We start from the raw sequence: 15,482 nt of genomic DNA, 5'->3' as shown, positions 1-15,482 counted from the left end.
TTTGGGAAATCCCTGTAATTACCAAGTTAATTTGAGTAATTACGATTTTGTACTGAACAGCGATGCACTACACCAGATGGGACGAGACAGTGAAGACCAATCTAAAACAGAAATTCAATATCTCAGCTGTATGGATTAGACTGGACTAGATCATGGAAAATGCAGGGAAGAGCTTCCCTTCTCAGGCTTGATTTCATAATAATATTGTGAGGCAACACGTCATATTAAGCCATATAGAATAAAGTCCAAATTATTTATCGATTTTAATTTGTGTATGATTACTGTGCGTAGTATGTGCTCCTATTGTTCCTCCCTGTGGTATTTTATTTATGATTGTACAGCACTTTGTGATTTTTATCTGTGAAAAGTGCTTAGCTCATTTTGATTCCCAGGTAATTGTGAATTCATTGAACAAACGTTTTTTTGGAGGTTAAATGGACTTGTTTCAGCTATATCCCACACTCAGAGTGGCCATCGTCAGAGGTAGTCACCCTTCAGTGCTGACATTGTTCCGGTGTTCCATCACCAGAAGATCTCCCCCCTCGTCACAGACTCCACACAGTAATTTTCAGGCTTTTGTGTGAGCTAACGGCTCCTCCTGGCTTTCTCCATCTCGTAATAGTCAGGCCAATTTGAGGGTACAACAATATGCATAACAAAATTATCCCAGGGAAAAACGCCTCGTCCATAAATACATAAATTAATCAAGTCTGAAATTTCTATTTTACACTGCAGTGATTTTGCCATTAGTTGCAGCAGTAGAACAATTCATGCACGCTCTCTGTTCACTTGGCTATGACTAAAGCCAAGTACTGTCAGATTGTGCGATGTGGTATCCGTTTTAATGACATTTGGGTTTTAACCACCCTTTTTTTTTCTGTTCTTTTATTCATTTTAGTTTCTTCATTGTAGCTCACTGTGTGTAGTTCTCTCTTTAATTATTTTACCCCCCTTTTCCATCCTATTCTTCCTGTATACCCTGTTAGTGCCCCTCACTGCATCTACTCTTAAATGAATCCAGTCAAGTGTTGTGTTGTTTCACTTGAGTGAAGACAACGCCAGTCAGAGAGAGACGTGACTCTCCAACAAAGATGACGCCACTCCGGGGTCTCTTTTTAACTCACACCGTGGTACAACCTAGAAAGAAGGGTGATGTTTTGTTTTATCACACCATGTGTTCGACATTCTCAAATTATCTTTTTTAATGCTTAACACAGACTTTAAAAAGAATAATGCACTCTGCCGCACACTGATTCTCACAGATCTGAGCATAATAACAGCGTTCTTACGATACGTGGTTGAGACTAAGACACATCAACACGTCTTATCTTTGAAGTGTTATTTTATTGTTCTCGACAAATGAGAGGATGCTACAGAACACGTTGACGGCTCCTCGCGCTCATGTGGAAGCAGGATTCTGCTCTCGAGCTATACACTAGAGCGATATACCATCCTTGGCATTAACATTTTGCCAGCACACATCCGTCTATGCGGCAATGCAGCGGGTTTCCTTATGGCTAGATTTAGCTGAACCGGTGTGTAACAGAGCATGGTGGCAGGCTCAGAGCGATGGTAGCCACAGCTACCTCACGGCTACAGGGCCTGAGTGGCTGATATACTCCCCACCATCCTCCATCTTCCTTCATCACACTCCAGCATTGGTGGTGGTAAATCAGACCGAGGGTTAAACCATCAGCTGCAGAAATTCGGCCACAAAAAAGAAAATGATAAAGGTGCCGCAGAGGAAGTTCAGTTTGAATTGATTCAGATGAAATGTATAATTACAGTTTGTGTTGTCTTTCCCCTCCTTAAAACAAGATCTTACAAACTTTTTTTAAATTAAAGTTGAGTTGAATAGTTATATCTCTTCTTAAATTTGATCTGATCTCAGCCAGTTATCACAAACAAGTGTGAAGAGTCATTACATGAGCAAGTCGCTGGTTTGCTTTTTCTTTTTGTCGATCTGGAAATCTGAATCCCGTATTTGTTTGGAAAATGGGGTCAGTGTGAGTTTTTATGCAAACTCTGCATTATTGAGGCAGATGGCACAAAACCAAAGGGTTTGAATAATGAGTCAAGTCAAACAATGAAAAAGTAATGAATCAAGGTGGAATCAAAAGAGGACGAAAGCCACGAAAACATAATTTGTTCCACATTGTCCTCTTTTTTTTCTTGTTGTCTGTATCTAGGTATCACAGGTAGTGACTACATCAACGCCAACTACATTGACGGCTACAGGAAGCAGAATGCCTACATTGCCACCCAAGGTCCATTACCAGAGACATTTGGGGACTTCTGGAGGATGGTATGGGAACAGAGAGCAGCCACTGTGGTCATGATGACCAGGCTTGAGGAGAAATCACGGGTAAGATGGTACCTTTTCATAGCTTTTGCCCCCTGTGACCTCACAAACTGCTTTTTAAATGTTGGCTCCAAAACATCCTCAAAAATAAAATCACTGTTTCATGAGACTTAGTCTAATAACCAGCTGCTAAAATTGGCACATCATTTTTATTGATCTCCCTAGTTGCATACCTAAATGTCATTGGCAGCACAGTCGGCTTGGCTTTCTCTTTTTATTTGCAGTGGAAACTTTGAGCCGGTGCATGTTTTCACTGTGAGCTCAAAAAAAAACCCTGTGCTCTAAGACTACACAGTGCAGGAAGCTAAAATTAAGTATAAGCCGACAGAGTTATGTTGAGTTTTTCCTGCACCTGAAACTGGTTCTTCTGGAAGGTAGAGGAAAAGAGATTACTGAATTTCCAGAGGAAATAATGAGATGTCAGGCTGTAATTATACTACCTCTCTTTTTGTGTGTGTGTCTTTTCATACATTTACATCTTTTGAAAGTTAGAGCGCACACTTGCTGGAAGGGTATTCTTTTGCAGCGGCTCCCCTTAAGGAGGAAATGATCGGTTTCCATAGTCCTATCGTAATAAAAAAGGCTAACATTTGTAATTTATATTATGATTTTCACACACAGCTAACTTTAAGAAAGAACAGACATGTCTCACAGGAAGGAGGCAATAGCTGCAATGGCAGTTACTGTGATAATAGTGGATCAGACACACATTTGCTCTATGAAAGAAATGTTAAACAGCTGGATACCCGTCTTGTTTGCCTGTAATAACAGCGACCTGTCACACATGTTTCTCAGTAAGCTTAACATTGAGAGAAAAAAAGTGAAATGGTGCAAAATGGCGTGCGTGCTTTGGTTACACCTACTGGGGAAAGTATGGTTTGTTATCAAGGAGTGGACTTAAATGTCAAGAAACCAGCTCCAACGTTTCATCCTGTCAACTGAAACCTGTGTCAACATCAGGCACATTCACCCCAGGTGTCTCCACTCATTTTGACTCTCTCCCGTTCCACTTGTTTACCCATCCTCCGTCCTGACATGTGATGTCAAACGTGATCAGGATTATCGGATGGAAGAACTTGAGTGTCAGCTTGAGCAGGAAATGGAAGAGAAAGCTGCAGAGCAGTTCATCTCCTTCTTTGGCTGTCACATTTTATCAGCCGCGTGCTGGCAAGTCCCACCCCATATTGAACAAATCTTTATTATGTGCGCGGGAAGGGGTGGGCTGGCGGTGCAAGCTGGTGCAACTAAAATGTTTCTGAAAATCCATTCTTCAGAGGAATGGGAGATTGTTTGTGAGAGATCTTAGAATGGTAATACTGCTGTATATTAAAGGAATACTTCACCGATTTACATTTAGCTTTGTATTACTAGAATAGTAGTAGTAGTTTTTCCCCTGAGTCAAGAAATATCTTCATTCTTTTTTTGTTACATGCCCACCAGTGACACTTGGTCCGAGGCTTGAAACTGCAACACTAATTCCGCACTTTTTAGACCCACTCGTAGCGGGACAGGACCTCATTCCCAGAATGTAAACAGTGTCCGCCATCTTTGCTAACAGTTATGCTAACAGGACCAAGTGTCACTGCTGGGCATGTAACAAAGAAAAGAATGAAGATATTTCTCAACTCAGGGGAAACTGAGGCTGGGAAACACAATTTTTGTTACCTGGCCACCAGTGACACTTGGTCCGAGACTTGAAACTGCAACGCTAATTCCGCCCTTTTTAGACCCACTTGAAGGAGAACGGGACGTCATTCCCAGAATGTAAACAGTGTCCGCCATCTTTGCTAACAGTTATGCTAACAGGACCAAGTGTCACTGTTGGGCATGTAACAAAGAAAAGAATGAAAATATTTCTCAACTCAGGGGAAACTGAGGTAAAAATGCTACCCCTATTCTTCTAATACAAAGTTAAATGCAAATTGGTGAAGTATTCCTTTAAGCTTTTGTTGTGACTGCCACTGAATTAAGAATTGATTGTCTTGTGTTTCTTAAATTCCGAGTACAGCGCTGCATGCTGATGTTTTACATGACTGGTTAACGTTTTTTGCTTTAGGAAAGGCTGCAGACAGGATTTGTTTTAGGCTGATGGAGTTAGGCTATAGTGGTTGAATTCTTGACAGTCTGTTCACCGTGTTGTTTCTCGGATGTGAAATAAAGAGATGCCACCCTGGTTTTTCTGTCAACACCACCTGGTGTTTAAATCCACAGGAGGGTTTGCTTTATGAGCAGCGCATGAGCGCATGTATTTTGCGTGAAAGGAAGCACAATTTGCACTTCACCTCGTTTATATGCATGATTGTCTTCACAAGATGAGATACCAGTTAGTAGAACATAATGTGTTGCAGCTAATACCTAAATCTGTCCTTCTGTCTGTCTTTCCCTGTGTCTCTCACTTGCTCCATCTCAGATTAAGTGTGACCAGTACTGGCCCAGTCGTGGCACGGAAACCTACGGGATGACCCAAGTAACACTGCTGGACACAATAGAGCTGGCCACTTTCTGCGTGCGCACATTCTCCTTGCACAAGGTAGGATGATTTCTCCCTCCCACACGGTCAAGCAAATAATATACTGTTATATTAGTTTATACTGTAGATCCCTTGACGTTAAATGATATGAGATGTTCATGTTGTACGCACAGCCACATATTCAGAAATGTCCTTATTTGCCTTCGGTATGACTTACTCAGACCCACAATCCGGTCTTGTTTTTTGCTTCATCAACAACACAACACAGCAGTCAATATGTGGATTGGCAAGAGAAAAGTCAAGGAAATGCTGCTCAGTTTTTTTCATGTCAGGAAACCAACATTTCATTCCACAGGCCTTTTTTTATTAGAATATAGTTTTACTCAAAAATACAAAGCCATTTAGACCTTTTATCATTTGTTTGGCTTATTGCATTTGACACAATAGACTGTTGACATCTGCGTTTGTATTAGGTTTACAAAGCCGGAGTAGAAGGACACACTCCATTAAATGTTGTTGTTAACTTGGTTGTGTGGCACACGTCAGAAAATCAGAAGCTCAGTGATATAAGTTGCCAGTGGGAAGTATGAGAGAAGAGCTCTAAAACTATACTGAGGTAGCTTCTGGTATTTAGTATCACAAATATGTTGTTGTTCATGTCAGAACTTCAAATAAAACACTGGGATAATGTGTAAATGATGGGGTCTGTGTAAGGGCTTTTAACAAGCCAGACACAAAGTTTACAAACACAACAAAAGCGATTAAATGAATTGTGCAGTTTTACCGTTGGATATAAAAAATACATGTAGATTTTGTCCTTATTGTCCTTCCAGTCCATCCCTCAACTCTTCAGTAGATCATCTGTTTATGTGCATCTGCCAAATTAGAGCTCTTAGTTAAAGTGAGCAGAAGAGAAACTCAATATACATAATTGGCAGACTGCTTTTTACGACACACATACACAAACATACAGAGATGAAATATTCATAAAAAGGAAGCTTTTGCTCATGTATGCAAGCTCACGTGCACATAAAAAAAAAATCCAATACATGTATTTACATACCTTGGCACAGATGCATAAATATGATGTCACACAGATATACAACATGATTAAAGTGCATGTAAATGCAGACGCACACACACACAAATAAAACAAAACAAAGATAAGCACTGCAGCACATCACTGAATCACACTCCTCACAGCAAACACAAGTCATGATATGAGCTGTGAGAGGACGGAGCCGATAACCAGGCACGGGATCAATAAGACGTTTCCAAAAAGTTTCCTGTTGACCTGGTAGCACCACTTTAAAGTCACCCGTGACATTTTAGTTGATGTGCCAGCAAAGCATGGAACAACAAAGAAAACCAGTGATGGTGAAGATACTACAATACCAGAGCTATGAGGTGCTTGAAAGCGAGCCCGGTTTGACATTCAGGGCCATTTACATTCTGCAGCTCTCAGCCCCTCATCAGACGCACTGATATGATTCTTTTTACTATCCCTATCCCTCTCCCTCCTCCTTATGACTGCAGTCTGTGCTCTGATGTCTCACTGAGCTGTTTTCACTTTATATCTCGAAGAAAAATTATTCCGTTGGATTTGTATGAAGTTTGCACTCTGTGTGCTAATGAGTCCTTCGCCAAAAAAAAAAAAGAAGAATTAAATTTCAAGAAAGCAACCAAACACGCAATAGTCCCTACAACCTCCCACAAGCAAAAACAGGCAATGTCCAAAAAGAAAAAAAGAATAAACAAAGGGGAAAAAGAAGTGGGTCAGTTTACTTTTAATTACCGCACTCATTTATTCATTTATTCAGCAAGGAAAACATTCCCTTCTGCTAGGGAAGCAGAAGCACTGCATTGAAATGCAAACACAACCTCTGTTAGAGCTTTTTCTGAGAGCAGAGGAAAGACTTATGCAAGGAAACATTTTTCCTTTCTTCTTCCCCTTCCTTCTCAAAATCTTCCTCTGAATCTCAGCTTGTACGGCTGATGCTTTGAGTGCTGCATATAACTTCAGAGCTCACAGGGCGCAGGGGGTTTGCTGCATGCGTCTTTAGGACATGGAACAGCAGCGATGTGTGAACACGAAGACATAAGCACCTGCACTGACCGGCATAGAAATTCTCTTTCTATCTCATCAGCTGCATGTGTTTCTCAAAGGGAAACTGCACCCTATCTTTAGTGATACTGCACCAAATCTGCATTTATTTTTAATGCAGAACAGTGCGACTCCCCGGTAAGGAGGCTGAAATCGTGAGCCACACCATGTTACAACCAGGCCTAGGGGAAAACCTGATTGCAACATTGATAATGAGACTCCCTAGAAAACCACCAGCGACACGTCAAACAAACCATTTAAACGGTTTATTAAAATCAAGCATAAAATGTCTGCTGTCAAGTCTGGCTGTGAGTGGTTTGGGGAAGTCCACTGCAGCTGGGATGTTCAGGCCTCTTATTTGGATTCCTTCCGTGCAGGACCAATCAGCTCCCAGGAGCCACCCTAGACTCACTCACACATGTCATTCACTCAAACATGCACACCTGCAACCCATCTCACTCTCACATGCAGACACATACACACAAGGAAAAAGCAGTCACGACCCTGGGGTTGTAACACACTAGCCCAGTCGATGCTTAAACCATACATTAACAAGTGCTGGAAAGTGATTGTGTCTGTAAATGGAAATAGCAGGATGCCTGCTGTATTCAGGCTTTTATTTTTGACATTTTTGGAAATGGCACAAATGAGTCCCAACTATGTCCAATTCATCGTTATCTCGTTTTCCCCCAGAATGGCTCCAGCGAGAAGCGGGAGGTTCGTCAGTTCCAGTTCACGGCGTGGCCTGACCACGGTGTACCAGAGTACCCAACACCTTTCCTGGCCTTCCTCCGTAGAGTAAAGACCTGCAACCCACCTGATGCTGGACCCATCATAGCCCACTGCAGGTGATTAGAAATAAGATTTTGGAAAAAGACAGTTTCTTGCTCTGAGATCATTTTCCCCATGATAATCTATTTTTATTTCATCTTGTGTGTACACACATACTCATGAGCAAACAGAATGGCAGAGGTCCTTTTCGGTGTATCTACTATTATACATTACATAACACACACATTATACAAACACATCTCTCTGTCTTTCTCTCACCCAACCTCCATCTTTTTTTTGTCTCCCCCAGTCAAATCTTAATTCTCTTTAAAGGCACTCTTTTCTTTTTCTTCCCTTCTTCTGTTCTCTCCACCTGTCTCTTTAACCCCCGTCATAAAATATCTCTCAGTAATCCCTTCCCATTTTTCCTGCCGTTCCCTCTTTGCTCTTCAACGCCTCCTCTCTTTACAAGTGATATTTTCTCAAATGGCTTATTCAATTTGAAACCTTCCATTTTTCTGGGATAAGGAGACGTGTGAGTGCAAAGCACTACCGAATAAAAACTCTCCCTCTCTCTTTCGCCGTCCTGTTTCTTTATGCATCTTTTTGTGTTTGTTCTCCATTCTCACTCTAGCTGTATATCTCTCTCTGTTGTGCTCATGCTACTCAATTATTTAAACCGTAATGCCACAGCAAATTTACAAGCATTACTGGACATACATAATCAACTTGCGCTTAAATATTTTAGCGGAGAGAGACTGTAAATTAAATGTAAAGCCCTGCAACATAAATTTGACAAGGACCAATTATTCGTCGCCGCAGCATCATGGAACAACCTAGAAACAAGAACAATCATTTTCTTTCTTATCCTCCTATAGTGCGGGTGTCGGGCGGACGGGCTGCTTCATCGTCATCGACGCCATGCTTGAGCGCATCAAGCACGAGAAGACGGTCGACATTTACGGCCATGTGACGCTGATGCGGTCGCAGCGGAACTACATGGTGCAGACAGAGGACCAGTACAGCTTCATTCACGATGCGTTGCTGGAGGCAGTGGCCTGCGGCAACACTGAGGTTGCGGCCCGGAGCCTCTATTCCTACATCCAGAAGCTGGCCCAGGTGGAGAGTGGCGAACACGTCACCGGCATGGAGCTGGAGTTCAAGGTAAATGAAATGGAGCAATGTCCTGAATAAACAGGTGCATTGTTATGATTCACACGACAGGGCTTTGGGCAGAGTTTAAGCCCTGCCTCCTTTTTGCTAATAAACCATGACAGTGTGTGACAGAGTGTTTGAAATTAACTTAGTGTTTGTGTGTTCTTCTGCGGTCTGACGTGTAAATTATAGAGCCGACTTGCCTGTAGTCCTTTGTAGATGACCCCGTTTTGTGTTTTGACTAATAAAGGCATTCATTAAAACTGCATATGACAGCTCCAAAGCTTTACCTGACGGACTGAACTCATCTGGAGCAGAGGCAGTTGAAAAAGCAACATGCTAATTAGATCGGACCAGATTAGATTAACCATAAATAAATAATTAAGGCATAAATGCTAGGTTCTAAGGGCTCTTTCACCTCGCGTTAAGCATCTGTAAACCTTGTTTTAAATTAATACAAATTAGCACATTTAATTAATTTGCCTTTAACGCGTTTTCTACCGTCCATTATCTAGCAGTAGAGTATTTAACTGTGAGACGCAGTAATTGCTTTTTTTTTTTATTTGTACTCATGCATTTCATAGCTCTTGACCAGCAACTGTTTCTGGCAACAAAGTGTGTAATAATGAGGGGACAGAGGAAGATGCAAAATAGGTGATTATGGAAGGTCGTTGGGGGAAAGTGGGATTGGAATGTTGAGTGAGGATGCAGTTTACAGAGAATCCTTAGACCTAAGCGATGGACTGAATTTGTATGAGGCGAGATGCAGCTCAGGAGTCTCTTTCAGTTTGTTGTTCATAAACACATAATGGAAACACTGAATGAACACACAGAGTTCAGCATTTGAGATAAAGAAGGTGTACTACCGTTCAAACCAAGGTAAGTAGAATATAGATTAAACCTGCCTTCATTACATGGCAGCTGTTTATATGCTGGACCTAAGATGGACCAAAATGCAAAGGCTTACTTCAATAATTGAATTTATTAAGCCACTAAAGTGAAATGCCCACTGCTTTGGTGGAGTTGTTTTTTTGAGAATTTGCAAAATGCTCCATGCACAAGACAAAGGATGTTTGGCTGCGAGCAGCACAGCCCTGAGTGTAGGTTTGCGAAATTGATCGTTTTAAGAGAGATTCACGACAGAGCAGACAATCTGATGACGTGTTTACATAGATCTCCATTAAAGATCTCAAGAATCATCAAGTTCTAAACTTACCTCAGCCGCTGTGCGTCACTATCTGCTGACCTTGGATTGCAGACACGCTCACACTCGTATCATCGGTCATCTTCCCTTCGTCATTCATCAACTCCCAACGAGAAACAATAACTGTGCTGGTGTGTTTGACTTTTTTTTTTTTTTTTCTCCCCCTCCTGACTGGGGCACAATGGTGATGAAATCATCACGGCCATCTGTAACAGGGATAGTGCTGAGCTGGCGCCAGGAGTCAATCAGGAATTAATAATGTCCACACTGCAGTCAGGATAGAGAAGAGATGTGTCTGTGAAGAGGGGGGAGCTCAGTAATTAATACTTGATGATGACAAATGAAGGTGGATGGCAGGGCAAGTAGAGGGAGGAATGTTTGGCTAATGAACAAAGGGACGACTGTATGCTAACTTGGCACTAAGTAAGTGACTGGGCAGAATGCAGCATTATAGGAATGGCTGGTGGGACACCGTTGTCTTCAGGTTGGAAACAGTCAGACCAAATGAACAAAAGACAGTTATTTGTGACAGGGTTTGAACTAAAACAGCAAAAGGTTTTAATTTTGAAATTCAGCAACAGAGTTATACGATGGATGATTCTTCAGTTTTAGGAAGTTTTCAAGCCATTGTATTAAATAATAGCCTTGAAAAAACATGATTAATTAAGTCAAATATTATGTGACGCTGACAACACAATGCCCGTCTGGGAAAACTATGAATAATGATGTGATTTCAAACATTTGTTTGATGATGTATTGATGCAGTTAGTTTTAAAGTCGAGGCATATCGGGATTAAGATAAACACATTTTTTTGTTCCCGTCTCTTTCGACTAACTTGGCAACGCCCGCTGTTAAGCCATTGTTCCTGACTAAAGCACCATAAATGATAATCTTCACTGTGGTGCAACACAACTCAACTCACAACACAAGTATGTGATGCATCTTCCAGCTGAAGAGATACGCAGTTTAATATAAATGGGAAGGAAGTGGCAGCAGTCGTGTGCAGAGTTACTGTAGGTGTCTCTGTGCCCTGGATGACGGGTGGCTTGGTTTTGCTTTGTTCTGTTGAACCCTCTGTGGTGTTTGGTGGTGGAGCTCAGGGCCTCTTTCACAGTGCCAGGCCAGCTCAAGCCTTTCCAGGCACTGTTGTGAAACCCCGATCAAAGGGAGGACGAGCGAGGAGGACGATGACACGGTCTTGGTAGGCGCCAAGTAGCCAGAGAGAGAGAGAGAGATTAAACTAATGGGGAATAGGAGATTGTGGAGGTACAAGGTGAAAGGCTTTTGACAACTGTTGAGAGACGAGAGCTCTCATTCCCACACAATTTAGTTGTGGTGTAACTGGCCGCTCGTCTTGCTTTCTCTTGCCTTTCACGATGTTTCCAGTGTCAGTGCATCATGGTTATCTCAGTCAGAAAGAGAACCTTGATAATCAGACCTGGGTGTTTTCCATTTGCCGGCAAATACTAACAAGCAAGCCTGCATACACACCCACGCATACAAACATGTCTTTGTTGAGACATAAAAGCCAACAGATTGTAAGACTTTCTGACCCACAAACTCCCACTGACGATGATGAGATGATCCAGCACTACAGCTTTTCGTTTTGATTATTATGCACCGCGTGTGTGTGTGTGTATGTGTGTGTACGTTTGTCTTTCTCAACATCTCTGAGTGAGTCTATGTTCCATGCGCACTGCTATTATCAAAGGCTCTGGTGACCCACTTTTAAGCAAGTTTTCTGTTTTGCTCAGTCATAATCCAGAAGCTTGTTATCCGGAGTGTGCGGCACATTTTCCATCATTGCCTCTGACCCCGCAGGACCCCACAAGTAGCAAAAGGAGATAAAGTTATTGTGTTAATACCCGATAAATATTCTTGATAAGTATTGTCCTTTTGAAGTCTTGGCATCATCGCCAAAGCTGTGTGAAAGATCAGATTAGATTGGGTGCACTTTATTACTTTCTGTCACTGATATTCTCCTCTCTTAATCTATCTATCTATCTTGCACCTGCCCTGCCTCCCTCCTCCTTTCCTTCACCACCTCTCCTCTTTTGGTCATCCTCTTCTGCTTTTTCATTGCTTCTTCTTCACTACCATGGTCTTTGCCAGTCCCTTTCTTGTTCCCTCTCACCTTCTTTGTACCTAGTGTTTGTCTTCTTGTCATCTTTCTCCTCTTTATTACACTTTCATTTCAAACTTTTCTTTGTAAAGATAAAAATATTTCCCTTTTCTGTGCCATTCTTCCCCTCTTTCCTACCTTTGTTATGTCCATTAATCTCTCTGTCTTTCCCCCCCCTCAGCGTTTGGCCAACTCCAAAGCCCACACATCGCGCTTCATCAGTGCCAACCTTCCCTGCAACAAGTTCAAGAATCGGCTGGTCAACATCATGCCCTACGAGACCACGCGTGTCTGCCTGCAGCCAATCAGAGGCCTGGAAGGTTCTGACTACATCAATTCGAGTTTCATTGATGGATACAGGTAAGAGGAATATACCAACACAAGGTGCTTTTTGCTGTTTACTTGTAAAATTGTAAAACTGCTATACAATTATTTTCAAATTTAGAACTGTGGTTGTAGAACTGTAGCTCCTGAATGAGGAGCTACAGTCATTCTCTCTCTTTAAAAAGGGAAACAGCTTTGTAGGAGGAGGGAACGGGAGAGCGACTTTCAACACGTCTCAACACAAGGCTTATTTTTTTTATAATTAGTCAGTGGTGCTAAAATGGTTTTGTTTAATCATACAAGTTAAATAGGGTTTTTCATGTATACAGGCAACAGAAAGCCTACATCGCCACACAGGGACCTCTGGCAGAGACCACAGAAGACTTCTGGAGAATGCTCTGGGAGAACAACTCGACCATTGTAGTCATGTTGACCAAACTGAGAGAGATGGGACGGGTAAGACTTGAACACACATACGTAGAGATGCCAAGGAAGTCAAAATAAAATGACTGGAATTGATGAGTAAATGATTAATATAGCAGTAATTCCACATTATATCCCGTCCTTTTGCTCAAACAGGAAAAATGTCACCAGTATTGGCCTGCTGAGCGGTCTGCCAGGTATCAGTACTTTGTCGTGGATCCCATGGCAGAGTACAACATGCCCCAGTACATCCTTCGAGAGTTCAAGGTTACAGATGCCAGGGTAAGGTTTATTTTGAGGTTTTGAGTGTTCTATTGCCACCTTTTGGCTGTTTGGTAGCTGTAAACTTCAGTCCCTCAGATTCAAAATATAAAGTGTGATTTCACAGATTCCCAGAATCCCAGGATTTCTGTTTTTTCGCCCCAATTAGGGTTGAACAGTTTTAAGCAGCAGCAGCAGCAGAAACAGCACAGAAAAAACAGGCGAACTTATTCAACCATTCCCCAGACGGTGTGGCAGCCCGTGAGCAAGTTACACTGTTGATATAGAAGTAAAAACAACTTCCACAGAAATACGCGTATACACAACACAACACAATAGTCACAAATCATTTTGAGCAAAAAGTCTTTCTGAAAGGACTCGAACACAGACACCTCCATATACTCATTTGCCAGTATAAACTTGTGAAGCATGCGAAGAGACAAATTTGTCCCTTTTCACAGAGTATTTTAATGCTGTAACTCACAAGGACACAGAATAATCTTGCGTGTTTGGCCAGTGCACGGTGCGGAGACTGACTCATCACAGCACACGATTGTGGCAAGCAGACTGATCGTCAGATCATGTCAGTGCCAAGGAAGCAAAGCAGAGAGACAATAATACCACAGTATACACAACGTGAAAATGCTGCGTGCTTAATGAGTAAAAGTCTAGTTATACACGTCTAGCACGACTCTTATCGACTTCATGAATCTCAACATGTTTAGCCTTATTTTATTTCAGTGACTGTGTCAGACGGAGTCATGCACGAAGTAGCGAACTAATCCTTTTAATGAACTGATTCTAATGATTCAGTACACCGAAAACAACTGTCACAAGTGTGTTTGTGTCACGCATAAAACCATTTCACGACAGTTTCGTGCAGCCGTGCTATGACGACGCCGTCCACGTCGAGTAGGTACTATAGTAAAGGAAAACGAGGCTCTTGATATCAAACCAAGTTTGTTTTTTTTAAGAATACTACACCATGTAGCAGTAAATGGATTTGTGTGTAGATATACAGGTTTTATGCAAGTGAGGGAATGTGTAAACTAGGTTTTACCCCACGTGTCATACAGTCGATGCTGATGTGTTGCGCTCTCTTACACGCATGCATTCATGCATGTGTTGCGTGTCGCATGACTCTGCACAGTAACAGCACAGACTCCACGCCTCAACACTCGCATCTATTGAGCCAGTCACGTATTTAATCACACAATTTGACACGCTGCGTGGGCCCTCAGGTTGTGTGTTAAATTTTTCTCTCATCTCTCTGTTTTTTTTTTTTCTTCTTTTCCCTCTTTCTCTAGTGCGCCTGGTTTATTGTTTTGTTGCCTTTGCCCCTCGTTCATTTTTAATCTCCCTGCTGAGGCGCAATGTTTTTCAGATGAAAAACAAAGGCAAAGAAAGAAAATATGCAAAGCGTTACGGAGCGGGGGAAAGAGACATGATATGTTGTACAAAAAGAGCTTAATTTACTGTATTTGTCAAATAAAATAAAAGTGCAAGAATACATCTTGGCAGCAGCGATGCAGATTCATATCAGCTCAAGTATTCAATAGACGGATTATACTCAGTACATGTATACATATATTTATATATACATTATATATTTAAAATATAATAGCACCATACTGTACATTCAGCCTTTAGTCACTATCTGCATTTAGCCTGTTAGCAGCAAGGGGGGGATGGTTAGCTCATGGCAATAAATGAACGTTAATGTAGCGCTGCCACCATGACAACCCAGCCTTCATCCATGATGGATACAGACCTGGAGGTGTTTGTTTACATGAATACAAATACTACTACCTACCTCAGTATGACGAGTGTTACTTTTGATAAGGACTAATGGAGAGAAGATGCCTTAAGAATGTTTTCAGTTTGAATACGTTATGCAGTATAATTGATGTATTTGTTTTAGTGAGGATGTTAAGTGTATTTATCACTAATTACCAAACGTGTGAGGACCGGCCACAATGGAACAATATTAGCTGCGTTTAGTCACAGTGGGCCGCCTGTGATAATCGGTTGCGTGAGTAATTCTTAAGTGTAGAGGAGCTCTTCCATTTGCTCGACATTTGAAATAATCTAATTCCAGACACAAACATGTCTAGCATTAGGAACAGTTGCTTGCATTTAGCCCTTTTAAACAATGCACAGTTTCCAATCCTTCTAAGGCTGTAGCCAGTCACTTAGTGCTACTCATTATCAGCTACTCCCTACGCACAAGTAACTTTTCAACTGAGTGCTCGTTTAATTGTGCCTGTGTTGTTTGATGAAATGGG

At 41.7% G+C, this 15,482-nt stretch overlaps 1 protein-coding gene across 12 annotated transcripts in view; it reads left to right on the top strand.

The window, feature by feature from the left end:
* ptprsa (protein tyrosine phosphatase receptor type Sa) overlaps nucleotides 1–15,482 on the top strand; it is a 202,433-nt gene that overhangs the window by 177,608 nt on the left and 9,343 nt on the right. For all 12 annotated transcript variants that reach the window (XM_058638234.1, XM_058638235.1, XM_058638238.1 and 9 more), the window contains 7 exons: nucleotides 2,190–2,365; nucleotides 4,773–4,892; nucleotides 7,630–7,784; nucleotides 8,586–8,871; nucleotides 12,371–12,549; nucleotides 12,843–12,969; nucleotides 13,093–13,218. In XM_058638234.1, coding sequence (XP_058494217.1) covers nucleotides 2,190–2,365; nucleotides 4,773–4,892; nucleotides 7,630–7,784; nucleotides 8,586–8,871; nucleotides 12,371–12,549; nucleotides 12,843–12,969; nucleotides 13,093–13,218 — 1,169 coding nt within the window. The remainder of the gene's footprint in view (nucleotides 1–2,189; nucleotides 2,366–4,772; nucleotides 4,893–7,629; nucleotides 7,785–8,585; nucleotides 8,872–12,370; nucleotides 12,550–12,842; nucleotides 12,970–13,092; nucleotides 13,219–15,482) is intronic.

This window comes from Solea solea, chromosome 9, assembly GCF_958295425.1.
Source record: "Solea solea chromosome 9, fSolSol10.1, whole genome shotgun sequence".
NCBI classification, from domain to species: domain Eukaryota; kingdom Metazoa; phylum Chordata; class Actinopteri; order Pleuronectiformes; family Soleidae; genus Solea; species Solea solea.
This window is presented reverse-complemented; position numbering and strand designations above follow the sequence as displayed.